Below are 27,203 nucleotides of genomic sequence, written 5' to 3' on the forward strand. Positions count from 1 at the left end.
GTGGTGCCTGCTGCTGCCTTCGGGGACACCCTCCCGCACACACCCCGATCCACGGAATATGCTCTCCAGCCGGACTAGAACAGGCCCACGTCCCAGCCTGGCTCACCTCCCAGCCTGCCCGATGGCACGGAGGAGGCAGGATGCATCAGCCTTGACATGGCACTTGGCATTTGGCTGAGCACCACAGCCCCTCCAGTCCTCAGAGGGGAGGGCATCCTCTGCTCTGGGCAGCCCACTGCCAGATGTCCAATCCTTTGGGAACGGCTTTGCAATTCCAGAAGATGAACATGTCTTCCTGGCAGCTCCCCAGAGCAGGGATCTGGCCCCAGCTGAGCCGGCTGATTCAGTCATTGCAGCCGGAGGGAAAAATGGAGATGTCCGGGGCCCGCTCCTGCCAGCGTCTGTTCATGCAACTCCTTCTCCCGGGCACCAGCAGCTCGGTCATTTCCTATCCGAGCGCCCTTCTGTTACACACCAGAGCCTGGGGATCAGTTCTAGATCTCTCTCTAAGGCATGGAGTTCTCCCACCTTTCAGGATCTCAGCCAGAAAGACTCAGGGCTTGTCTACCAGGAGCAACTGGTGACTCTAACTCTGCCGGCCGAACCCTCGAAAGTGGCTTGAATCTGGAGTAAGTGCTCCACTTCAGAAGCTCATAATAATTGCAAAGCATTCTATTCGGTTCGTACGCCAGGCCCATCACTCTGGCCTCTGAGTCTGACAAGGGGCCTCCTTTATCGCACCAGCACCACAGACACAGGGAATATTTTAATCCAATTACATTTCTGCTTCGCATCCTGCCCCCCCCTTCTATATCCCAACTCGCTGTACTGGAAAACAGGCTTTTCCCTTCCCCTTCCACTCCGCGGTTCTTCCCAGCCAGGCCCCTCTCTCTACCCCACCAATAAAGGCTCTTGAAATATTTGAAAAATAAAATTTGCAAATACACTTTTTATAAAGCTGCTTTATGGGGTTTTTTTTCAGTGTTTCAGGCAGGCTGTCCAAGGGACTGGGAGTCAGGACACCTGGGTTCTGTCCCTAGCTCTGGGAGGGGAGTGGGGCCTAGTGGTCAGAGATTCAGGGGTGGGGAGCGGCATCATCAGAGGAAAGGAACTAAGCACAACACAAGCTCTGGATCAATGCTGCCCCGCGCTGGAATTGCACGAGGGGATTTTCCTTTACGGATGCAGGGTTGGGTTGTGAAATTAAAGTCTGGCAAGGAGGCCCACACGGACACGCCGCATCCCCGAGCCGCTGGAGCTACCTGCAGCGAGCTGGGTTGTTGCCTGGAGGATGTGTGTGTGTGTGTGTGTGTGTGTATTAACCCTTTTGCACATCCATAACAAGGGAATGGTTGTGTGTTGTGTGTGTGTATGAACCCTTTGCACCTCCACAACAAGGGAATGGTTTTGTGTGTGTGTATTAACCGTTTGTGCCTCCACAATAAGGGAATGTGTATGTATTAACCCTTTGCACCTCCACAACAAGGGAATGGTTGTGTGTGTGTGTGTGTGTGTATATTAACCCTTTGCACCTCCACAACAAGGGAATGGTTGTGTGTGTGTGTGTGTGTGTATATTAACCCTTTGCACCTCCACAACAAGGGAATGGTTGTGTGTGTGTGTGTGTGTGTGCGTATTAACCCTTTGCACCTGCACAACAGAGGAAGGTTTTGCGTGTGTGTGTGTGTGCGTATTAACCCATTGCACCTGCACAACAGAGGAAGGTTTTGCGTGTGTGTGTGTATTAATCCTTTGCGCCCCCACGACAGAGAAACGGTTGCGTGTTGATTAACCCTTTGTGCTACCCCAACGCCCTGCGGCTCTGTAGCATTCTAACCCCGAGGCAGCAGGTGTGGCCTTGGGCTCGCTCGGCAGAGCAACGGGGCGGCCCATCATTCCTGGTTGCTAAAACGCACCCACCCATCAGCTTCTAGGGCTGATTCATCCTTCATGTTGCAAAAGGATCGTTACAAGCGCAGCCCTGTCTCGCCACTGGGAAGTCCTTTTCCTGCCCTCTGGCCCCGGCCATATCCCAGAGCACCCGCTCCCGTGTAATACAGGCCGGGCTAGGAACCAGCTTGGCTCCCATCACAGTTGTTCAGAGGGTCAATCCAGGCTGCCCCTTGCAATTCCCACCTTGCTCCTGGGAGCCGATTCTGCGTCCCTTTCCCACGGGAGACGCCCAGCAGGGGGAACCGATGCTCGGTACCCACCTCCCTGCCGACAGAGCGTTTCCTAGGTGATCCCTCGTCATTTCACCGTGGAAACTTTCAGTGCCAAACACGGACGGGGGCGGGAAGGAGGGGGGTGGAGGATGAGGGGAGAACGCTCCTGGCTTTGAGAAGCATCTCCAAGCAATCAAAGCTGCAAAATCATAAGAACGGCCAGACTGGGTCAGACCAAAGGTCCATCAAGCCCAGTATCCGGACCTCTGACAATGGCCAATGCCAGGTGCCCCAGAGGGAATGAACAGAACAGGGAATCATCAAGTGATCCATCCCCACTCGCCCATTCCCAGCTTCTGACAAACAGAGGCTAGGGACACCATCCCTGCCCATCCTGGCTAATAGCCATTGATGGACCTATCCTCCATGAATCTAGCTAACTCCCTTTTGAACCCGTGATAGTCTTGGCCTTCACAACACCCTCTGGCAAGGAGTTCCACAGGTTGACAGTGCGTTGCGTGAAAAAATACTTTCTTGTGTTTGTTTTAAACCGGCTACCTATTCATTTCATTGGGTGGCCCCTTGTTCTTGTGTTATGAGAAGGAGTCCTTATTTGCCTTCTCCACACCAGTCATGATTTTATAGACCTCTAGCATATCCCCCCTGAGTCGTTTCTTTTCCAAGCTGAAAAGTCCCAGTCTTATTAATCTCTTCTCATACGGAAGCTGTTCCATACCCCTCAATCCTAGCACCAGAGCAATGCAACCAGGGGACAACACAACCACAGGCTAAAACCCTCGGGGGGGGGGGAGGAGTGTCACATATTCGCCAAAGAGCAGTAGGTCCCACTGTCTGGGATGGTTCCATTAATCAAGGATTAATAAATGCTGAGCAGACGTTTCAATAAATGGCTAATCCATTGTTGGAGAGTCCACTGGGTCAAAGCCTCACCGAGAATCCGCTCCTAACCCGCGCTGCTCACGCTAACCACGTAGGGACCGGTTCTTTGCCATGTGTTTGTGCAGCACCCTGCACAGCGGGGCCCTGGTCTCGCCGCTGCAAGACTCGCCTCCCATTGGCCTTTATTAACCCTTTAGCAGCGGTGTCTTGAGACCAAATGCCCCCCTGCGCGGCAGTTTCTGAGTTCATGTCCCCGCTCGGTGACCCCGAGACACCTAACGCAGCGCCTCTTGGATTTCCACGGTCTCAGAAACCCGCCTGCATGGTACTGGTCAAAGCGTCCTCCGCTTCTAGGCAGATTCCCCCGGAGGACCAGGCTTTCTAACCTTAACCAGAAACCCCCATCTCCATGACCGACATACACACGCAGTGGAGGCTCTGGGCTCCGTCACACCCCAGAGCGGAGCTGCTGGGGGATCCGTGCCCAAGCTCACACTTGGGACTGGACCCGTAACGCAGATTTTCCAGTAGCCCCCGCCCATGCCTAAGGGATGGGGCAGGGACGGGTCTGCGTCATTCTCGGGGGAGCTGTGGTTTGACTTTGCCCATCAAGAGCCTCTTTCGCCACGGGCCTCCGAGCGCTGATCCCTCATCAGTGGCACTTCCCCAAGTGGGGACTGTCACCCCCATTTTACCAAAAGGGAAACTGAGGAACCATGGAGGGATGTGCCTCACCCGCGCTCATCTCTGGCTTTCCAGCCCCACCTGCTCTAACCACTGGACACACCCCCCGCTCCACTCCCAGAGCTAGGAATAGAATTCAGGTGTCCTGGCTTCCAACCCCCGCCCCCATCACTGCAGAAATAATCCAACCCCCCCGATCCATTCCCCCCTCCTTGGCTTTTAAGGGATCCCCCCCCAAAACTCCTCACCCTAGCCCCCTCCCCAGGCCTGCCGCCGCACTTACTGGGTGAGGACCCCTTGGCTCGCTCGGGGCTCAGCAGCTCCCGGTTGCCCAGGCCCCACCCGGGCCCGGGGTGGGTGGGGGTGGAGGCCGGGCTCTTCGTGAAGATGCCGCTGATGAATTTGAGCATCTTGCGGTCCCGGGTGGAGGCCCGGCCGCCCTCGCGGCCCCGCTTCAGCCCCACGCCGGCCTCCGAGGGGCAGAAGGCCGAGGCCGCCGGGCCCTCGGCGTCCAGGAGCAGGTCGCTGTTGTCCAGGGTCTTGCTCTTGCCTTTGCGCGGCGACAGCTTCGCCCTGGCGGTGGCCCGGGGGGCCGCCTCCCCGCTGCCTTTGGGGCCCCCTTTCATGCGGCCCTTCACCTCGCTTTCCGGCCACGACAGCCGGTTGCCTGGGCCCCCCTTGTGGGCGCCTTTGCCCGCCTTGGGCTCGGAGCCCATCTTGACGCCGCTGGTGGTCACTGTTTTGAAAGGCTTGTTGCTGGCCAGCCGGAGGCGCCGGCTCCCGGCCGCTGGGTGAGGCGAGGAGGCGCCAGGGCCCAGAGGGGAGGAGAACGAGGAGCCCCCGGCTCGGCCGGCACCGCCGCCCTCCGGTGCTCCGGGCTCCCGCACGTCGGGGCAGCCCCAGCTGGCATGGCTTAGCAGCAGCCTCCGGCCTGGAGCCGCCGCACTGGAGGAGCAGCTGGTGGTGAGGGGCGGCAAACCTTCCCTGGGGGTCTGGCTCCGCTCGCCTGGCACCTCCAGGGTCTCATTCACCCCCGGAGCCGCTGGGGCCACAATGGCTTCTGGCTTTGGGGGCACAAGTGGGGCAGCTGGGAGCAGTGCGGCGTCCGGCTTGGGGGGCAGAGCTGGGAGCAGTGCGGCGTCCGGCTTGGGGGGCACAGCTGGGTGCAGTGCGGCATCCAGCTTAGGGGGCACCGCTGGGTGCAGTGCAGTGTCCGGCTTAGGGGGCACAGCTGGGTGCAGTGCAGTGTCCGGCTTAGGGGGCACCGCTGGGTGCAGTGCAGTGTCCGGCTTAGGGGGAACTGCTGGGTGCAGTGCAGTGTCCGGCTTGGGGGGCACAGCTGGATGCACTGCAGTGTCCGGTTTAGGGGGCACAGCTGGATGCACTGCAGTGTCCGGTTTAGGGGGCACAGCTGGATGCAGTGCAATGCCTGGCTTGGGGGGCACAGCTGGATGCAGTGCAGTGTCCGGCTTGGGGGGCACAGCTGGATGCAGTGCAGTGTCCGGCTTGGGGGGCACAGCTGGATGCAGTGCAGTGTCCGGCTTGGGGGGCACAGCTGGGGCTGCCGGGTGCAGAGCAGTGCCCGGCTTGGGGGGCACCGCCGGCGGCGTCAGGGTCAGAGGAGCGTCCGCTTTGGGATCCGGAGCTCTGGGGTCTTCAGCCGGGGCCCCCGGGCCGGGGGTGCTGGCACTGGGCGAGGGCAGCCCCGGGCCGGCCCAGAGGGCGAGCAGCCGGCCGGCGCTCTCCGGGGACGGGGAGGGCGAGGGCACCGGGGTCCGGGGGCTGCTGGGCGACAGCTGCAGGAAATAGTCCCCCGGGCCGGAGCTGCTGGTGCTGATCCATAACGCATCCTGCCGGTGGAAGCTCCGCTCCTGGCGCTTGCTCTTGGCGCTTTCCTCCGCCCGGGACCCCTCGCCCTCCCGGCGCGCCCTCACCCCGGAGAGGCCGGGGGTGGCCGGGCTGGAGCCGGGCTGGGGGGCTCCATCTTCCGCCCCCGCCTTGGCCTGCTCCTCCGGCGGCTGCACGGACTCGAGCTTGACCAGGGTCAGGGAGATCAGGTAGGTGGTTCTCCGCTGCAGACTGGCCCCTCTGCTCATGAGTGCCCGGGGGAGCGGACCGCGCCGGCCGCAGCGCCCCGCATCTGCGCCCGGCGCGCCTCCCCTTCGCGCCCACCGGGCCGGCTGCGGCGAGAGCCCCTAGCGGGGCGTCGATTCCCCGGCCCGGCCGCTCCGCGCAGCCCGGGCAGCTGGGAGGCGGCGAGCGCAGGAAAGGCGCGCAAGTCCGGGCATCCCCCTCCGGCCGCCGCCACTGGAGGCCCGGCTCGCCGCGCAGCGCAGAGCGCAGGGCGCAGGGCTCAGAGCAGCCCCCGCTGAGCGGCGCCCAGGCAGCCTCGGAGCGGCCGACCCCGCGGGGGGCTCCTGGCTCTGGCACAGCTCCGGGCCCCGTGGCGCACGGCCTCCCCCATGCGTCCTCTTCCTCCGGCAGGTGCCACCCGTCAGGAACCGGCCATGCCGGCGGCCAGGCTCCGAAGCCGGGACACCTCCCGCCGCAGCCCGCGGGGCTCGCTTTAGCGGGGCCAATTCCGCGTCCCCAGCGGCGTGGAGCAGGCGGCGGGGGCGGGCGCCGCGGGGTGTCCGCAGAACCGCAGGGCGATCGGAGGGGGCCCCCGGGCGGAGCGGGGCAGTCGCCCCCTGGCTGGTCGACGGTCCGGAGACTCAAGCCCCCCCTCTCCCCGCCGAGGGAGCCGCCAGCCGCCGATGGGGGCCCGGGGGAAGCGAATGAGCATCTGAGAGTTGGCACCTTGGAAAATCCAACAGCCAAGGCGTGAGGCTGCTGGCTGCATAGGCGCGGGGAAAACCTGGGCTGGATTCCCCGGCTCGGGAATCCCTGGCCCACTTCCCCGCCCGCCCAAAGAGATAGTGCGGGGGGGGGGGGCGCCTATGTGATACCCTGGCAAAAAGGGCACCCCTGTGGGGGGGCAGATGGCCCCGGGTGCTGACCCATTAGCTGACACCGCTGGGCCAAGCTCAGAGGAGTAGGTGGAGGGGCTCCCCATGGGGGGCGGGGGCTGAAGGGAAACCTCTGGGGCAGGATGTAGCACCCAGGGGAGCGGCCATAGCCGATCGGAAGCCGGCCTGTTGAACAGCCACCCGTCCCTCTGCGTACCCATCTCTGGATCTGGCTATCCCGCCCGCCGAGCTCTTCTTATTGCTATGGTTTATTTCGATTACCGTAGCCAATGGACCAGGGCCCCGCTGTGCTAGGGGCTGTACATCATTTAGTAGGTGTATTACAGTAGCTCCCAGGAGCCCCAGTCAGGGACCAGGGCCCCACTCTGCCGGGCGCTGTGCACTACTAGGTGTATTACGGTAATGGCTCCTATTGTGCCAGGCGCTGTGCACTACTAGGTGTATTACGGTAATGGCTCCCATTGTGCCAGGCGCTGTACGAACAGAACCTAATGAATCCTTACACCCGACTTGTTTTAAGTCTCTAAAGCGCTCACTGATCTGTCTGTCCCCATACACCTGCCTCCCTCTCTCCACCGCCCTGCGCGGCCCTCATCTCCAGCGTGACCCTCGAGTAGGGCCTACCCGCCCCTGCCCCAGATGCCCCAGCTCCCTGACTCCCCCCACATGCGGCTCCCCTGAGATCAGAGCTGGGCAGGAAGTTTGGAAACCCGAAATGTTCAGCTGGGAGACCCAGGTTCAAATCCCCACTCTGCCAGACGTGGCGCAAGAGACCTGGCTTCCAGCCTAGCTCAGGGCTGTGCAGCTGGGTCTCCCGCCTCCCGGGGCGAGAGCGCCGGCCTGAGGGCCACTGAACGCTTTATACCCAATGGAACCGCTGGGGCAGGACAGATTCTGATTGTGCAGCCAGATGCGGGGGGTGGAAAGGCTGGTTCAAATCCCTTCGCCAAATCAGCTGGACCAGGGACTTGACCCAGCCTGAGATCACAGGGGATTTTGGGGGGGCAGAGGAATTGGAATTGGGGGGGGGCAGAGGATTTGGAATTGGGGGAGCAGAGGAATTGCAATTTTTAAGTGAGGGGAAACCTCTCCCTACAGTTAAGCGGCCTAAGGGGGGGGTGATTGACAGCACAGGGAGGGGGCCTCTCTCTATTCTGGGCACAGGCACAGAACAGGAGGGGGTAAAGGCACCCACACACCCACCCACACACCCTTTTCAGTCCCCACAGCCCCCACAGCCTTCTCCACAGAGACTGCCGGTGACAGGGGCTAATTAATGCTAATTGCACCTGAATATCCCCACTGAGGGGGGGGGGCATTAAAAACAATTCACATTCAGCCCCAGCGAGCTCCATCACCCACCTCCCGCTTCCTTTCCAACGCTGGCTCCTGCCAACGGGCAGCCTCGCCCCCACTCCGAGCCACCCCCTGTGACTGTCAATCCTTAACGGGGTGGGGCTGGGGTAGATCTAACCCTGCCCTGCCCTTATATGAGCGGTACCAGTGTTCCCCCCACACACCCGCACGGTCACTGGGGAAAGCACCCGGGCAGGGGCCTAGCAATCGCCGAGGCCCTGTTATTAGCGGATCCAGGGACGGAATGAGGTCTTTTGTATTCCCGATAATAACAACACACTCTGCAGTCACAGAATACCACCACCCAGCGATCGTTAGCCCCGTGTTACAGATGGGGAAACCGAGGCACAGAGCAGGGAAGTGACTAGCCCTGGGTTCAGCCAAGGCTCAGAGCGTGTTTCACAAATGGCTTCTGGCTTTCTGACAATGCCCCACTCGCCCCTTTTTGGCTTCCAATGTCAGCTGCAGCACCCCCCAGGGATCCGAGCCCTGGTCAGTAGGAAGTGGGAGCTCACGGACCCCCTAGCATCCCCTGGACCGATGCTGTCACTGGCTAACTCCCTCTCCAGCCCTGCTGGCTCCCACCCACTCCCACCTCCTGCTGGCTGGAAGACGTCCCCCCCAGCCCCGTTGGACACAGTCCTGGCCACGGTGGCCCCTTTCCCGGTGTACCTAGTGCATCTCATTGTATCTAGGGTGTCCTAGCTGGGGCAGAATGTGGCTCGCTGGGAACATGCCACCCCAGTGCCTGGATCTCTGCACTGGCTCTCCACTGAGCCTAAAGGCCAGCTGAGCCCCTCGTGACTGTGAAATCTGACAGTGCGGCCTAGTGGCCAGAGCTCCCGACCAGGACTGAAGAGATCTGGGCTCTACCATTGGCCTGCTGGATGACTTTGGGCAAGTCATTTTCATGCCTCATGCCTTGGTTTCCCCAGCTGCCAAATGGGGCTACGGATCCTGGCTTCCTTTGCACAGTGCTTGGAGAGCTACTGACGACAAGTTAATTATTCTTTTTAATTATCCCCATGTTCCCATCTCATCTGGATGCTGAAACTGTCAGCCAACAGCGGAGGGGGGGGGAGGGGCCCGAGTGAGAGACAGAGCTGTCCGAGGACCCAGACCTGTGGAACTCTCTGCCACAAGAGATAAGGGACCTCAGGCCTTGGCACGATCAGAGCTGAATACAAAACCCCAGCTTCCTTCCCGTATGATCTTCACGCAGAGCGAGCGCCCACGCACACCCCCATTGCGCTTATCTCCTGCAGATGAGAGACTGGTACCACTGTTCATATTTTTAAAGATTCGGGAGGTTCCCAGAAGAGCCACCGTCTTCATTCTGTTGCATTTATTGAGAAATCCACCCGTCTTCCCCTCCTGGCTTCCGGCACTCAGAGATTTAGGGTTGTCCCGAGCATGGGGCTGTGTCCAGGGCCTGGAAAAACTCTCCCGTGGAGAGAGATTGAAAAGATCAGGGTTGCTTCCCTTGGGAGAGGCATAAGCAGGGACATGATAGAAACCTATAAAATATTGAGTGGTCCAGAGAAGGGAGATCAGGCGCTTCCATTCTCCTGGCCTTGTGGCACAAGAGCAAGGGGACGTTGGATGAAATTGAAAGGTGGCAAGCCAACACAAGGGAACACTTTTGCAAGCAGGGTAATGAACCCGTGGAACTTCCTGCCACATGATGTCAAAAAAAGCCTGGATATTTATACAGCTCCAGAGTGGAAACACCTAACTTCTACACACCACTTTGCATCAGTGGATCACAAAGCGCTGTGCCACCTTTACCGTATTTCTCCTAAGGGCCGGCTCCAGGCACCAGCAGGTGCTTGGGGCAGCCACTTCAGAGAGGGGCAGCACGTCCAGCTGTTCGGCGGACGGTCTCTCGCTCCTGCTCGGAGCGAAGGACCTCCCGCCGAATTGCCGCCGCAGATCACGATTGCGGCTTTTTTGTTTGTGGCGGCCAAAACCCTGGAGAAACCCTGTTTCTCCTCATAACACCCCTGCGAGGTAGGGATATTCCTTACCCCCATTTTGCCAAAGGGGGAACCGAGGCACAGAGAGGCTAAGTGCCGGTCTCCCAAGTCCTAGCCCCCTAAACACTGGACCGTCCTTCCTCACTGGTTGGAAGGGATGTTAATCCTCACGCTTCAAGCCACTCTATTAGAGATCGGGGGAGATCTAATACTTGTGGGGGAGGGAAAGCTTATCCCACCCATGGTGGGACCCTCTTCCTCTGATGCATCTAGTGCTGGACCTTGGACTAGAGGGACTAATTTCTGTGTTCCTACAGGCTTCATTTCCCACTCTGTGAGTTGCCCCCTGGTGCCCTGGGTTAAGCCTATAATATATGGAGATATACCTCTCTCAGAGAACTGGAAGGGACCCTGAAGTGTCATCGAGTCCAGCCCCCTGCCTTCACTAGCAGGACCAAGTACTGATTTTGCCCTAGATCCCTAAGTGACCCCCTCAAGGATTGAACTCACAACCCTGGGTTTAGCAGGCCAATGGTCGAACCACTGAGCTATCCCTTCCCCTGCCTAACAGGTGGATGAGACAAATGGGCCGGCGAAGAGAAATCCCGGCTCTGTTAGCACAGACCAACTGCCAGCTCGGTTCCTAGCCCCAGCCGGAGAGTATAATCAATGGCTCCATTGCTCCGCCGGATCAGGAGAGAGAGAATAGACGGCTGGAGAGAAAGCCGCCGAATACAGACCCCGATTCTTATTGAAAAGCCCAGTTTTAGCTAGGAAATAACATCCCCTCCACCGCTGCTTGGTTCTGGATGCTTCCTCCCCCCCCACCCCCCGAGCCTACAAGAATAGATCTATAAAAGGATCCAATCCAATCCGTCTGCCTCTCTGAGTCAGAAGAGCTGACAACAAAATTTCCTAGATTTAAAAAAATATAGATATAAAAAAAAATCTGCATTTGGTTGTTATGGCAACGGAAGCCCTGAAAATGCAGCAAAAACAGCAGGCGTAATTAACCTAAGTGGGGGGAAATCAGCGATCAGGGGAACGGTTAAAAAGCCCCTCAAGAAAGACATCTCGGGGGGGGGGGAGCAGGGAAATGAGCGAGTGGGTGTGGCGGAGAGAGGGGGGAGCAGGAAGCAAAGGGAAAACCAGGCGGCATAGTGAGGCTGGATTGGGCACGCAGTCTCCGCTGGCTGCACCCGGCCCGGTCCCGGTAGCCACGCTGCCCCCGGCCCTCCACATCCTGCCACAGAGACAAACCCAGGGCCTGAGATGCTGGACGCAACATCCCTCTCTCTAGCTCTTGGCTTTCGCTTGGCCCAGCTTTCTGCCCGGGGAGGGGGAGGATCCTGGTGTCGATCGGCACCCGCCGTTGGGCCGTGCTATCGGTCGTGGAGCCGGCCCGCCTGGCGCTAGGCGCTGTACAAACGCAAGCCAAAGAGCCACTCCCTTTCCCGAAGAGCCTGCGGTCGTTGCTTTAACTGCAGCATTGCTGCTCACACCCCTTCCGTCAGCTCTCTCCAGGCCGCCGTGTGGCCCCCGCCTGGCACCCGGTCTGGCAGGGTACGGGGTGAGCTCCGTCTACCCCCTCCACCTGCCCCAGCCTCCTTCCTTGGCCTGCCAGGCCCCCGCATGGCATTTCCTCCACCAGGCCCGATGGGCTGCAGAAAGGACCCTGGCCTGACCCTCTCCGCTGCGCTCTCAAAGGCAGGACAGTTGGCATCAGCTGCAGATGCAGGGTGCAGTGTCCCCCCGCCCCCCCCCCCGGGGAACAGGCCAGCGGGAGCTCAGGGCACGGGGTCAGTGCTGGAAGGGGACTGGATAAAGTGCATGGAGGGGGGTGGGTCCCTGCTTTTATGCCTGGGCCCCTGCCCCCATCAATCCCCCCCCCCATGAATTCTGCCCCCACCCGCCAGTCTCATCTCTGCTCCTGCTTTAGCTCCCGGAGTTCATCACCCCCTCAACCAGGCCTGGGGGGGCTGCAGCCAGGTCCCCTCTCCCCCTTCCCAGCAGGTTATTGTGGGGAGGGGGAGAGAAGCACAAGAGCTGCCCCATTGCTCATAGGAGGGGAGGGGGGAAGAGGGGGTGGAGTCACCCTGATCAGCTGGGCTCTTTCTGCTCCCCCTCCCCTCCTGTGAGAACAGGGCTCCTGGTGGGGGGGGAGAGCTCTGATTGGCTGCTTACACCCCAGGAGGGGGAGCCATGGGGAAAACAGCCAATCAAGGGGGTTACCCCCCCCCCCAGGCAAGGCTGCAATGTGCACCCACTCCCTCAGAGACACTGCTCCAGTGGTAGGGATTTTACTTGCTGGGTGTGTGACCCCCTGGGCTCCGTACTGGGTGGGTGGGTGGGGGCAGGGCCATCTCACAGTGCCTCACCCCCCTGCTTTCCCTGGGGCGGGGAGTGTTAAGGGGCAAACAGCTGATCAGGGCAGCGGCCCAGGCGGGATCAAGCAGAGGACCCTTAGGACACGAGCTCTGTTGCCAACCCCCGAGCTCTGGCCCTGCGCAGCCCCCTCCACACACGGCTTTGCCTGGGAGACTCTGCGCCCCCCTTCTGCCCTCCCCAGAGGGCGCGCCGCACCTCCTGGAGCCCGCGGGGAGCAGAGCATAACGCAGAGCAGCCTCGGGGTGGCTGTAATTGCCACTGAAACACGGGGAGTACCAAGATGGCCCAAAGCCCCATCCCACCTGCCCCCCACATCTGAGGTCATATAATCCCGTCTGTGACTTCACAATCCCCCCATGTCCCCGCCCGCACTGCTCTGCTATCACCATTGCTCCGGACGCAAACAGCCGCTCCTCACTCAAAGCGGGAGTTATTCTCTCCGAGCCCCGCAGCGTGGTACCTCTCTGTCACATTAGCACTTAAACCCCCCTTAGGCCCCTGGGGCACGCTCCCCTGTGCCTTGCGGTGGGGGGGAGCACTCGCCCCTGGGGCAAGTAGGATTGCCAACTGTCGAATTGCACAAAACCAAACACCCTTGCCCTGCCCCCTTCCCTGAGGCCCCGCCCCAGCCCTTCTCCAAGGCCCCACCCCTGCTCACCCCCTCCCTCTGTCACACGCTCTCCCCCACCCTCACTCACTTTCACTGGGCTGGGGCAGGGGGTTGGGGTGCGGGGTGCAAGCTCTGGGAGGGAGCGTGGGTGCGGGAGGGGGTGAGGGGTTGGGGCAGGAGATTGGGGTGAGGGGTGCGAGCTCTGGGAGGGAATTTGGGTGCAGGGTGGGGCGGGGTGCAGGCTCCAGCCAGACGGCGCTTACCTCCGGCGGCTCCTGGTTGGCACTGCAGCAGGGCTAAGGCAGGCTCCCCTGCCCTGGCCCCGCGCTGCTCCCAGAAGTGGCCAGCACGTCCCTGTGGCTCCTGGCGGGGGAGGGGGCAGGGGGCTCCACATACAGCCCGTGCTGTTTGCTGTCAGCTGTTTGCTGCGGGGCAGAAGAGGGTTTTTTTCCCCTTTGCAAATCGCTGCCTGTGAATTTGTCCCGGGGTGACGGGGACAGCGTCAGGGCCCGGGAGCTGAGGCCGCTGTGAAACTCCAGAGCAGGCCCAGCCCCGGGAGGTGCACGGCTAGCCGCTCACACACCCCCAGCAGCATTCTTCCACCCCACCCAGGCTGGGGCCTCAAAACATCCCCCAGCCCACACCCCACTAAGGCAGCTGACAAGGCTCCAGTCAGGGCCAGCCACGGGTGCCTGTCCCACGAGCAGCTGGGCTCCCCCCCAGCTCTGCCAGTGCCCCTCACTCCCGACCCGCAGCCCCCTGCTAGCCCAGCCCTGGGCTCCCCCCACCCAGCTCTGCCAGTGCCCCTCACTCCCGACCCGCAGCCCCTGTTAGCCCAGCCCTGGGCTCCCCCCAGCTCTGCCGGTGCCCCTCACTCCCGAGACCCACAGCCCCTGCTAGCCCAGCCATGGGCTCCCCACCCCCAGCTCTGCCGGTGCCCCTCACCCCCGACCCGCAGCCCCTGCTAGCCCACCCCTGGAGACGAGAATGACCCGAGTCCCTGTTACAGGGAAGGGCCCAGCTCTGCCTTTGACTCTGCACGGACCCCCCCTCCTAAGGAGCCGGTTTGTTCCTTCTCGGGGCGCTATTTATAGCAGCAGCCTCCCGTGCCCGGCTGGCGCAGCCAGGCCCTGCGGGGAGGCATCGCAATCTCGCAGGACACCGGCTCCCCTTAAAGGGCCAGGGTTCTGCTGCCAGCAGGCCGGCGGGAGAGCCCAGCCCTGCACCCCACAACCCACCCGGGGCTGGGAACAGCTCTGGGCAAGAGTCGCCCCGGGATCTGAATGAGTTTCAGCTGCCCCACCTGCCCCAGCAGCCCGGACCAAACCGCCAGCATGGAGCAGGCCCTGGGCAGAGAGAGCCCAGCCGCCGACCATGGGGCTGCTTGTTCTTAAACCCACAGTCTGGAGACAGAGGGGCCTCATCAAAGCTGTAGCCCGGCAATTCACCGTAGACAGGCCTAGGCCAGCAATAGCTGGGGGGCTCCCGGCTGCGGGGGGTGAGCTCAGGGCTGGGACAGTCAGGGGCTGCGGGTCGGGATTGAGGGACATTGGCAGAGCTGGGGGGCAGGGAGCCATGCATGGCACAGCGGGTCAGGATTGAGGGGCATCGGCAGAGCTGGGGGGTGGAGAGCCATGCGTGGGACAGCCGGGGGCTGCAGGTCGGGATTGAGGGGCATCAGCAGAGCTGGGGGGCGGGGAGCCATGCGTGGGACAGCCGGGGGCTGCGGGTTCGGATTGAGGGGCATCGGCAGAGCTGGGGGACGGGGAGCCATGCGTGGGACAGCCGGAGGCTGCGGGTCCAGAGTGAGGGGCATCGGCAGAGCTGGGGGACGGGGAGCCATGCGTGGGACAGCCGGAGGCTGCGGGTCCAGAGTGAGGGGCATCGGCAGAGCAGCGTGGGGAACAACTTGCCCCCCTCCCCTCCCGCCGGGCTGGGCACATGCAGCAGCTCTCCCTGTTACACACTAGACATTATCCCATTTTGTTAATTAAAGCACAAAGCCCCGGTCATGCCTGCAACACGTCCGCGCAGCGACCGCTGTGGCGTGAGCCACCTCCCAGCGACTGGGACCGCGACTCCGCCACTCACACCTAGCGCCTGGAGCAGCAAGGGGCCCCCAGGGAGCGGTGCCAGCCTGGCACAGGCAACCGCCTGGCACCTCCTGCCTGAGCCGCGAACGCTGGCGAGGAGCCGTTACTACTGCGCAGGGCTTGGTCCGTTGCAGAGAACGCCCAGTTACCAGCCAGGGGTGCCGGGCATGCAGGGGAGGGGTTGGGGGATCGTGAGCCCTGTGGGGGTCCCCTTCCCCCATGCCCGCCTCTTCCCAGCCCTCCCTGACGCAGCCCCTGCCTGCCTGGCGATGGTGACTCAACCTGACCTTGGAGCCGAGCACAGAGGAGGCTCCAGAACTGACGTGCGGGTGCTGATGGGGCGGCTCTGGAGGTGGCAGCGGCTGGGTCAGCACGTCACCCAGAGCTGCTGCCTGGGCAGGGCTGGGCCCGAAGCCCCTTCCCAGCTGCAAAGGCAGCAGGCGGGACCCTGGGGAGGGGGCGTCTAGGGGGGGAAACCTAGAGGCACTGATCTCCGCCAGCAGCGTGCGGTGCCAACTCTCATGGGGTTCACCCAGCTGTGACGATGGGACCCCATCGCCCGCCCCAGGGCGGCACCAGGTGGGCACAAGCTCAGCACGCGCTGGTGTGAGATCAGCCGGGATTCTCCATTCATCCCAATGGGTCGTGGGGAGTGACGGGGGCAAAATGGGGGGGCAGCTTCATCCACTGTCCCGCTGCCACCTCCACTAGCCCCACCAACACCCCACTTCCTCCTTCAGCCCCACAGTGTCAACACCCCCACTGCTAGCCCCACTCACCCACCTGCCCCCCATTCGGTCTGCCAGCCCCCACCCCCCATGCCTTGTACTCCGCTAACCCAGCCAGGCAGCAGAGCTGCGGCTCCCGCAGTGGGGGGTCCCCCCCCCCGCCCCGGCAGGGCTATAATAAGCTCGGCTGTAGGCAGCTTTCGGGGAGGCAGGGCCAGTTACACGGGGGAAGCGGAGACAAGACATTGGCTTCCCAGCAGGGTGTTTGCAGCAGAGGTGACCCGACCGGGCCCACCTGCTCCCCGCTGCGCCAGTCTCCTCCCCGCTGCACCAAGGGCTGGGGGAGAATGGGGCATGGTGCCCCCAGATCCCCCCAAACCCATCCCCCCATCCCACTGCATCCAAGGCCTGGGGAAGAGTGGGGCATGACCCCCCCCACCCTGATTCCACACTCCCCCCACTGCGCTGAGTCCTGGCATGACGGGGGGCAGTTACCCCCACCCTGAACCCCTGCCCTGCCCAGCTGAAGTGCAGGAAGCGTGTGTGTGTCCCGGTGCAAACTGGGGTATGCCCCCCCAAAGCTGCCCGGCGTGGCCCCACTATGCCAGGGTGCTACAGGCCAGGCTCTGCCTCGGAGGGGAAGGGGGGGCGGCGGACCAGCGCCCCGGCTCGCAGCGGCAGCCCGGCCATGTGCGGTAAAGCACAGGGTGCCCCCCCCACCTCCAGGAGACTCTGGGGAGCCAGGAGCAGCCCCCCCCCTGGCTCGTGACAGAGCTGCTCGCATCGCCATGGCGACCCACCCACGGCATGTGCTGCTGCTGAATCTCAGCTCGGGGGGGGGTGGGTGAGTTCACCCCCCGTCTCCAGCATGCCCCAGTGCAGCCGGGACTGTGACCCAGGCATCCCGGGGCCGGGCTGCCCATGGAGACGCCCCCCCCCATGGCACTGGGCATCTGCCAGGCCCGCCGCAGCACCACAGCGTCAGAGGCAAGAAGCGCCCTCTGCCCGCTCCAGCCCACGGCCGAGCTAGAGCGGACCCTGCCATGGGCGGAGCAGCTGGCAGGACCTCCCGGGGCTCACCCTTGGGCTGGGTCGAGGCAGTTTCAACCCCTGGCCTGGGATTCAGGGCCCGGCTTGGCAGAGAGGGGCGGGCCTGGGCCAGGCAGAGCGGGCAGCCGCCCAGGCACTTGGAAAGCAGACAGGCTGAGAGCCCGCCCCGCGTCAATGCACACAGCGGCACGGCCACCTGGCAGGATCCTTTGGGCCATGGCATGGGCCGGAGATCTGGGACACGTCGCGGAGGTGGGGGGCGGCAGGAAATGAGGCGGGAGCGGGAGGGCTGAACATGCCACGAAGGGCTGGGCCGGCTCAGCGACGGGCCGGGTTCCCCGACTGATGTGAGATGCCCCCTCTGCTCGGGACATCACCGCCGTTGTCGCGGCAACCAGCCGTGATGTCACCCAGCACATGCCAGGCGGTCGGCAGGATGGAGGCAGAAGCGGAGTCTGGGGGATGGACCGGTCTGGAGCTCAGACCTCTGTCTGCCATCGGCTGCCTCTGGCCCGGGCTGGTGGGATGGTTACGTTTAGGGTCCGGGCAGGGGGCTCGGGCCCATCTATATGTAAGGGGACTCTGGTCCCCTTACTAAATCTCAGTGGGGCAGGGGGGTTGGTTGGCTAGCTCCCAATCCCGAAAAAAGGGGAGGGTCGACGGGAAATCAGGACCCTGACACTGACAGTCCCCAGGGGCAAAGGGGAGAGGCCAATGCTCCGAGTCAGCTTGATTGACAGGGCGGGCTAATCAGGGAGTCAAGAGGTGGGGGGTGTGGGGCGGGAAATGTCCTCTCCTCCATATGAGATGGAATTGCCTGGGGCAGTCAGCGGGGGGCAGAGCTAAGGAGAGAGCAGGGGCCTGAGCTGAGCTGGGGAGCAGAGCCGGGCCAGCCCGAGGGGCTAGAGAAGCAGCCGTGCTGAGGCAGAGTGGAGCTGGGGCTGGGGCCGTCCGGAGCCGGATGCGGTGAGCCGCTGGGGAGAGCGAGGAGGGACCCTGGGCAGCGGGCCCAGCGCTGGGAGACGCCCCCACCCAAGAGGCCTGGCAGGCCAGACTTGGAGGGGGATCGTAACCCCGATGGGGCGGGGGCGACGCTGGGAAGAAGGGTCCTGCCACCTAGAGCCTGAGGGCGTGTGGCCACCGCCAGAGCACGTATCCGGCCCGCAGCATCCCTGCAGAACAGCCAGGGCCGGGGCAGGGGCCTGGGACATGTGAGTAACAGAATGAACTTCCCTGACATCCCAGAGACGCTGCTTGTGATGTCCCCGTGCCACAGAGCGGGGTGACGGGTTTTCCTTTCACCTTTCCCATTTTTTTTTAATTGGTTGCTGTTTAATAAATTGTATTTGCTTTGAACTGTGTGTTATGATCAGTGGGTCAGGGAAGCGTCCAGAGCAGAGAGAGCCCCCCAGAGTGGGGACACCCTAGCCCCTGCCTGGAGTGAGCACGACAAGGTTGGGGGTGGAGCCCCCCAGGAATCCTGGGCCCAGCCTTGTCACAGTTACGAGGACTCAGCCACACTGGAGAGCAGAAGGGGAGCCCTCGAGGTCAGGCAGGCTTCTGGGTAAAGGGAGTGGGAGCTCAGATCCTCTCACTAACCAATTTCACCGGGGTCGTGTATAAGCCAGGAAAGTTCCCCACAATAGCGGGACCATTCCCCGGCTTACTTAGAGCAGGACTGAGCCCGGGGACCATCATCTCCCCAACTCTGGGGAAGGCTGCTACAGCGCCGAGGCGCCACTCTGAGCAGCACCTCCTGCCTACCGGCGAGGTTTGCTTTCCCTCCTCAGAGACGTCTCGCTACCGCAAAGCTCAGCACAGGGAACCCCTCGGCAGGGCATCGGCCTGTCCCCATCCTCTCTCGGACGGGCTAGAGCACTCGTGAGCCCTGGGGTCTAATCTCAGCTCCGCCACTGATTCCCTGGGTGCCCTTGGTCAAGTCACCGCCCCTCCTACTCCTCGTCTGTGTAGGCTATATGCTCCTTGAGGCAGGGGCTGTGTCTGTTCTCACTAGGCCCTATGGTAATACACAACAGGATCTCCTCCTTTGATGGTCCTGACGGTGAATGCCAAAGAGAGGATGGATCATTGAGGGGTCACCTGCTGGTCCTGACACACACACACACACCCCAGGCTCTGGTGGTGCTGCTGCTCCCTGGAACCAGCATGAGAACGGCCATCCAGGGTCAGCACAATGGTCCATCTAGCCCCGTATCTGGCTGCTGACAGTGACCGATGCCGGGTGCTTCGGAGGGAACGAACGGAGTGATCCATCCCCTCTCGTCCAGCCCCAGCTCCTGGCCGTCAGAGGCTAGGGACGCCCAGGGTCGCAGCCCTGACCAGCTTGGCTAATAGCCCCGGCTGCGGGTTTTTCTCGCTGCTGGCTGGCGCGGGGGCTTTGCTTTCCTGTTGCAGGGAAGCAGAAGACGAATCGCGGCAGCCCACACAGCGGGTCCCGGGACGCAGCCAGGCAGCCAGCACTGCCGCTCCATCTGGCCAGCCCAGCGCACGTGACTGCGACAGGAAGATGCCCCCAGCCGAGCCCGCTGCTCGCTTGCGCTCGGAGCCCCAACTGCAGCCAGTGGGCGGGGCTGGTTCCTCTCCGGACCCCCTCCCGCATCACCTCTAGGGGGCGGCCTCGGGCACACGCTCCCCTCCACAGCCCCTGCCCGCAAACCGTGGGCATCCGGACTGTGTCCCCAGCACGGGCCTCCCTGGGTGGTGAGTGGCACGTCCCACTGGGGCAGATGGCTTGACTGTGTCATCTCTCCCCACTCCGCCTCCCCCCCCGCACAGGATCGGGGCGGCGAGACAGCGGGGCCGGCGCTGCTGGCTCAGCAGAGAAAGCCGAGGGCTGAGCGCATGGCACGGTGATGCCTGGGAAACCTCCCAGACCTGGCAGGCTGGGCGGAGGGAAGCCAAACAAGCCGTGTTGTCTCTCTCCCTTAGTTACCTGCTGGGGTGGCGCCTGGCTGCTGGAATTCACCACCTGCCCACAGCTGGCCTGAGTCAGCAATGCCGCCAGCGCCCGAGGGCAGGGGGTGGAAACCAGGGCAGCGCCAAGAGAGAAGCGTTCTCCATCTCCGGTGCTCTCCGGCTCGATGCCCTGTGCCCAGGGCACATCCACCTGCCTTTCCAGAGGTGGCCAGCTGCACCGTGGCAACCGGACCTCCTCCCCGTTGTCATGACAGCAGCACAGCGGGTTGCTATGTGGGATTGGGCAGCCATTGTCGAAAGGAAGGGGGTGGGAGAGGCCAGGTCGATGGGGCCGGCAAGCGCCCGGTGCCGGCGGCAGGGAGGGCAGGGGGAGGCACGAGAGAAGCAGGCGGTGCCGGCGCAGGACGGGCAAAGCCGACGGCACAGCAGCTCCACAGGGCCTCCACTGGCACCGCACCTGGGCCCCAGATGCCACCTGGCGAGAGCGGCCCAGTGAGCTCTTGGCTCGGGCGGAAATGCCAGCCTGCGTGTCAGCCACCAGCCGGGCAGACAGCCGGGGGCGGCGCCTTCGAGATGCCAGTGGCAAGGGGCACTGCGCACTGCAAGATTTGGGCGACAGGGCCCCTGCCCCGGGTTGGGGGGGACGGACAGCAAGGGCTTTTGGACTATCTCGTGGAGACCTCCCTCAGCCCCAGCATCCCGGCCCATAACCCCGCTGGAGCAGCAGCCACCGACGTGGGGCAGGGAGATGAGGACCAGTCCCTACGTCGCTCCACTGCCCCCCTCACCCCATAGCCAGCCCTCTGCTCACCCCACAACCAGTACTCCACTGGCCCCCAGCCTGGCCCTGCTCATTCCATAGCCCCCCTCCCCTGACCCCAGCCAGCCCCTTGAATATAGATGCCCCTGATGCAACCAGTCGGCGACGGGGTGGGTCCCAGCCCTTCACAAACACCCCCTCCCCTCGGTCCCTATAAAGGCACCGCGCTGCGTGTGCCAAACAGCACCGGCGCCCACGTCTCCTTTCTCGCCATGGCAACAGCTCCGGCACCCGGGATCCACCTCTGCGTCAGAGCCCGGCGAACAGAAGCCACCCAAAGAGCCGGGCGCTGGCACCGAACCGGGCTCTGGCGCCGGCGAGAGGCAGCCCCGTCCAGGCTCCCGGCAGGCGGCAGCGGAGAACGAGGCGGCGCCACCGACCACAGGAGTCAGGTGTCCTGTTGCACAGGAAAACCGCAGCACTAAACGCCGGTGGCGGGGCCGGAAAGGGCCTGGCGTGGGACCATCCACTGATGAGCCCCAGATGGCTGCTGCCTGTGACCCCAGGCTTCCCTCCGCACAAGGCCGGGAGCGATGGTACCCGTGGGGGCTCGGTGCCCACAGGGGGCTCAGACCCCAACAGCCAAGGCGAGCACTGGGCACCGTTGTTCTCAGATCTGTTCTCCCCGCCACCTGCCCTCAGCCCAGGCACCGTCCGGGGGGCGGGGGATCAGCCCGGCTCCCCCCCAGCCCAGTGCAACTCCCCTCCCCCCCAGCATGGCACACCCCCCCTCCGTTACACAATCAGCCCGCCCCTCCCCAGCATGGTGCAGAGCCCCCCATACATGGTGCAAGTCCCCTCCCCCCAGCACAGTGCAGCTCTCCTCCCCCCCAGCATGGTGCACTCCCTTTTGCTACAGAATCAGCCCAGCCAATCCCCCCCCGCATGGTGCAGCTCCACCCCCCTGCATGGTGCACCTCCCCTCCCTCCCCAGCATGGTGCACCCCCTCTGTTACAGCATCAGCCCAGCCCCCCACCCCCACACTGTGCAGCCCCCCTCAGCACGGTGCACCCCCTCTGCTACAGCCTCAGCTCCCCCCTCCCAGTCCCACACAAGGGGGAGCAGGCGCCCCAGGAAACTCGGAGGCAAACTCCCGCCGGAAGGCGCACAGGGGCCTGTTACCACAGAAACCTCCCTGCTGCTCAGAGAGCGCGGCTGTCATCGCCGGCTAATGGCTTAATGGGGCGGCACTAATGCTGCCAAGCAAGGAGCCGGCTAGTGGGGCGGGAGGGCAGCCAGCCACGTGGAGGCTGGGCTTCCGAATCCCCAGGGTGGCCAGCCCCTGGCACGACTGGTGTGTGTGCGCGTGTACACACGTGTGCGCCAGCCTGCGTGCATACGTGTGCGCATGCACGGCTGTGGGCCGGTTAAGAGGTGGGCGGCTGCAGGCAAATGTGTGTGGCGTGTGTGGATGCGTGTGGGTGTTTAATCCGAGGGTGCAGCTCTGTGTGTGTGCCCATGTGTGTGAACGCAGGTGTGGTTGAACACTGGCGTGTGTCCAGTGTTGTGTGCCTGTCTGCGTTAACACACAGGGGGCTGCACACACGTAGGAGCGCGTGCCTGCACGTGGGTGTGAGCGAGGGCAGGCGTGACTGCACACAAGCACATGTGTGTGCACACGCGTGTGCAGAGGGGAGGAGCCACTCCCTGCAGGAAGGAGCTCGGTGCAGAGGCTGGGGCGGAGGGAACTTTCCAGCTGTCAGGACCGGCTGTTGCCAACGTGAAAGGAACGTCTCTGGATGGCCAAGTGGGACAGAGCTGACGACGGGAGCCTTGGGAAGGGGCTGAGCATGTCAGCCAGCTGCCGCAGCGGCTGCTTGCGAGAGAGCTGGCAAGCTGCTGAGGGTCAAACGCCGCGGCACGCTCTCCCTGGGAAGGGATGCGCCTTTCGCTTGGCGGCTCCGGGGCACAGGGAGCGGGATGTCCCCGGGGTGGCTGGTGTCCCCTGCTGAGCCGGCCATAGAGAAGGAACGCCTGGCCATGGAGTGGGCCCTTTCAAAACTGCAGCTGTATCTACTTGGGCGGCGCTTCACCGGGTACACCAACCATTCGCCCCTGACGTGGCTGCACCAAATGAAAGGGGCCAATGCCAAGCTGCTGAGGTGGGCCCTGCTCCTCCAGGGGTATGACATGGAGGTGGCCCATGTGAGGGGGAGGGCCAATGTTATAGCTGATGCTTTATCACGGGGCGGGGACCCTGAACTTCCCCAGGTCACTGGCTAAGTGACCCCGCTCAGTTCAGACTCAAAGGGGGGAGAGATGTGATGAAGTGGGGGGGGTTCTTGGTTTTTCCAATGGTTTGCATGCAGAGGGGGTGGGACTCAGTTTCCCTGGGTGTTACTGGTTTAACGAGGTGAGGGGAGAGGGAGTTTGTTGTTGTAGAGGACCGGAGAGGGAACTTGGGACCCCGGCCGATGGCCTGGAGAATGAACACCCCAGCGACTGGCGACCTGGAGGCCCAGCTCAGGAGTCGCAGCCGGTTCCGGCCAGTGGGAGGACAATGGGCTGCAGGGAGTGACCTGACCAGCCAGTTCCAGCCAGAGGGGGACAGAGGACAGAAGACGGGAGAGGAGGCCCAGGCGACCCTGGTTACCTGGAGAGAAGACAATGGGCAGAGGCGGGGCCTGGAGCCGGTGATCTGAGAGGCCCAGCTGGGAGCAAGGGGGCTCTGGGCTGGAGAGGGGGAGCAGGCAGAGCCCACCTGGATGCAGGGGAGACTTGGATGTGCTGTGCTGTGCTGAGGGAGGCCAGGCCTGAGGCCCTGAGAGTTTCCTGTGCTGTGTTCAACTCTCAATAACCCCTCCTGTGTTACGCTGGCCGAGAGTCGCTCCGGGCTAGAGATCAGGGTTGCATTATTCCCTCTGGGAGTGGAGGCCCCGGGGGTCCAGAGCGAGGGGACTCCCTGAGGCTCAGAGAGGTGGAGGGGCCTAACCCCGGGAGAGAGTGGACCCCCGAGAAGGGCTGTCTCCCTGAAAGGGGCACCCCCACACACACACACAGCCCGCACAGGGCCAAGAGTGGGCACGACCTGTGAGTCCGTGACACCTGCCTCCCTCCCCCGTTCCGCTGGCGGGCAGTGCCCCGGGGCTGCTGCACTGTACCCACCGAGAACAGGGGGGCAACAGGCTCCTGGCCCTGGCCCCGCTCCCAACGCCAGCCCCGGGGCCTAGCGCAGTTCTTGCCACAGGGGGAGATCCAGGGCCTAGATGCTGCTGCTACCAGCCCTGTATCCTCGGGCATTGCCAGAAGGGGCTGGGGTTTGATGGCTGCTGCCGGGGTGGGCAGGGGGGCAGAGTCCCCTCCAGCCAACTAGGCGGGCTCTGGAGGGAGCCCTGCTCTGGCCAGCCCTCCGGCATCTGCATCTAGAGACCATCCCCATCTAGGGAGCGTCCTGCGTGCCCGGGACACCAGCCTGGGGCAGGTTGTTTGGGGCAGAGGAGGCCCGCGTGACGGATGCCTACCCCAGCTGCCCTCCCCCACCGATCGCAGGAGGCTCCAGAAACCCACAGGAAACAGCCTAACCGACGCGTCTCTACGCCACCACTCTCTCCCCTCTCCCCCACCTCCCCAGCCGTTTGCGGGATCGCCTGCCTCTTTATACAGCAGCCAGAAGCACGAAAGGGAGGAGGGAAAGCCAGTGTGTCCCTGCCAGCGCCAGCCTGATCCCGACAGCATGGACCTGACGCTGCGCAGAGCGAATCGCTTACTGTCTCCTCCAGCGCGAGCCTAACCTCATCCCCGCCACCAGCCACTGCCTGGGCCTGCTCCGATTGCCCCCTGCATCCCCCTGCACAGCCCTCGCCCGCCCGGACCCTCCCCGTCCCCTGCCACCCAAGCCGAAATGCCACCTCCTAAAGAGAGCTGCAGGGACTTGCCCTGAGAACGCAGGAGCCCTGCAGCTGCGTGACACTGACGAGGGACGTCTGGGGAAGAACAGGTCGCTCTGCGCTCTATGCCCCGCGTCCCAGCTCTCTGCGAGCCGCCGAGCGTTGTGCATTTCAGCGCCGGGCTGGGATGAGCCATTTGGACAGCTTCCCACCAGCGCCTCCCCAGACTCAGCGACCCAGCCGCCGCGTGCCTTTGCCCTGGGAAAGCAGAGTCTCTTGTGGTCGCCCGCGCACCAGCCCCTCCGTGGGGCAGAGGAGCCAGCCCAGAGCGCGCCCGCTGCTTACCTCGGACGACGCTCAGCGAGGCCTTGATGCTGTTCTTCAGTTGCTGGTCGCTCACCCGTTCCACCAGGCGGAAAACTTTGTTCAGATGCAGTTTGACCCCCTCGTGCCTCTTTGCCTCCAGGCGGATGGCTGCAGTCATCAACTGCTTCTGCACGTTCATGGTCCCAGGCCCTTCGCCCCGTCTGCTAATTCCTGGCAGGGCTGCGTCTGGAACTTCTGCCCATGGCTCAGCCCCCAGGGCCCCCCGAGACCAAAAGTACCCAGATCCTCCTTAAAAACGAAAGGGGCCCCGGCCCATCCGGCTCGGTCTGTGGCTCTGTCTATCTCTGTCTCAGCTCCACTTCCTGAGTCGCGCGTCACCCAAACCAGCCTCTGTTGCTCTACCTGATTCTGACAGCACGCACAGGGTGTCGCTCGGCGAGGACTGGGGCCTGTGAAAACACCCCGCAGGTTCCCAGGAGGAGCAGGGAACTCCCACAGCGGGTGGAGCAGCTCGTCGGGCTACTTCATTGCCAGTGTTAGGAACATTGGCTCCCCGCAACGTGTAATTATTTCATTCATCTTGGCGGCACCCAGATATGGCTACGCAGGGACACACCCAGCCGAACACACCTATCCCTGCACACACCCTCTCCGCGCACACCTGTGTGCATGCACCCACCCACCCCACATGCATGCAGACATCCATCCAAACGTGCCAGCCGCACACTCGCACCCATCCGTGCACACGCCTCGCCGTGCACACAGGTGCACGCACCAGCCCATGCACGCACGCTAACACCCGTCCATCTAGACGGACAAGCTGTCCGTGAACATACCAGTGTGCACATCCATCCACACAAATATGTCCACCACACAAACACGTTTTCTGTGCACCCTGCAGGCATGCATTCCACACACACACCCACACACACCTGTCCTTGCACACAGGTATCAGCCATCCACACACAAACACATATGGTCATCCATGCTCGCACATTCCACGTGCACACATTCATCCGCACACACCTCGCTAGCGATCCATAAACAGCCCCCTGCATGTACACAGGCACCCTAATGTAACCGTGCACCCACCCATGAACACACATACAGGCCCAACAATGCACGCGCGCGCACACACACACGTATATGCAGCCACCCATGTGCACAAACATTGTACATCCCTAGCCATACGCATATATCTCATCCACTCAGATCCATCTCATCTCATCTAATCTATCGATCCTATGTACCCCCTCTACCTATCTATCCAGGCCCATACACCCTGTTATCTATCTATCCCCATGCTCCCCCTCTACCCAGGGCTGACGAGGCGGGGGGAAAGCTGATACAAATTACCACGGCCCGGCGGTCTGGAAGGGGGCCCGGCTTCCCCCCACTCTTGTCTCGTCCCTGTTTAGCCGGTTTGGCCTTGCTGGGGGACCCCAAAATTTTTTTTCACCGGGGCCCGAACCCGCTCTCGGCAGCCGTAGGATCTATCTATCTATCTATCCCCATGCACCCCCTCTATCTATCTCACTTATTTCCAGGGTGACCATCACTATAGTATTGCAGGGCCTTGCTAATTCCTAGATTCCTAGTTTAAAAGCCAGAAGGGACCATCAGTTCCTGTCGGCTGACACTCCGTGTACATTTACCCAGTTATGCCTGCATTGGACTCGGTAACTTTTGTCTGGTCCGAACGTCTCTCTTCTTGCCAGGCCTCCAGGCTTGAGCTGAAGGCAACAGGCGATCGCGACTCTCCCGATTTCCTTGGTGGTTTGTTCCAGCGCTTAATCGCCCACACTGTTAAAAGTTGGGGCCTTATTTCTAACTGGAATGTGTCTGGCTTCAGTTCCAGCCAATGGTTCACGTCCTGCCTTTCTCTGCTAGGACAAAGAGCCCTGCGGACAGGGCCGCCCAGAAGGGGGGGCAAGTGGGGCAATTTGCCCCAGGCCCCGCAGGGGCCCTGTGAGCCCTGGCCGAGAATCCCTTTCCTCACCCTGCGGCGGTCAGGGTCTTCGGCGGCATTTCGGTGGCAGGGGGCCCTTCAGTCGCTCCTGGTCTTCGGCAGTGGAGGGACCCCCTTCAGTGCTGCCGAAGATGGGGAGCGAATGAAGGGCCCCCCACCGCTGAAATGCTGCTGCCGACTCGAAGCTCCACCGCTTTGCCCCAGGCCCCCTGAATCCTCTGGGTGGCCCTGCCTGCGGGACCCAGGGTTTTCTCCCCGTGAAAGTACTTAGATGCTGTAATCCGGTCCCCTCCCAATCTCCTTTTTGACAAGTTCTTTGAGTCTCTCACTGTCTGGCATTTTCTCGGGCTTGCAAATCGGTTTTGTGGCTCTTTTCTGCCCCCGTGACAATTACCCAACAGCC

General features: G+C 62.7%; 1 protein-coding gene across 4 annotated transcripts in view; it reads right to left on the reverse strand.

Moving 5' to 3' along the window:
- The window catches only part of AGAP2 (ArfGAP with GTPase domain, ankyrin repeat and PH domain 2), a 58,142-nt gene extending 33,085 nt beyond the window's left edge, over window positions 1–25,057 (reverse strand). For 2 of the 4 annotated variants that reach the window (XM_054013082.1, XM_054013081.1), the window contains exon 1: window positions 24,850–25,057. In XM_054013082.1, coding sequence (XP_053869057.1) covers window positions 24,850–25,009 — 160 coding nt within the window. In that variant the 5' untranslated portion in view covers window positions 25,010–25,057. Of the gene's footprint in view, window positions 1–4,032; window positions 6,552–24,849 lie in introns of those variants that run through there. The other 2 variants (XM_054013079.1, XM_054013078.1) reach the window with 1 other exon arrangement.
- Window positions 25,058–27,203: the final 2,146 nt, after the last annotated feature.

The sequence above is a fragment of the Malaclemys terrapin genome, chromosome 23 (assembly GCF_027887155.1).
Source record: "Malaclemys terrapin pileata isolate rMalTer1 chromosome 23, rMalTer1.hap1, whole genome shotgun sequence".
NCBI classification, from domain to species: Eukaryota; Metazoa; Chordata; order Testudines; family Emydidae; genus Malaclemys; species Malaclemys terrapin.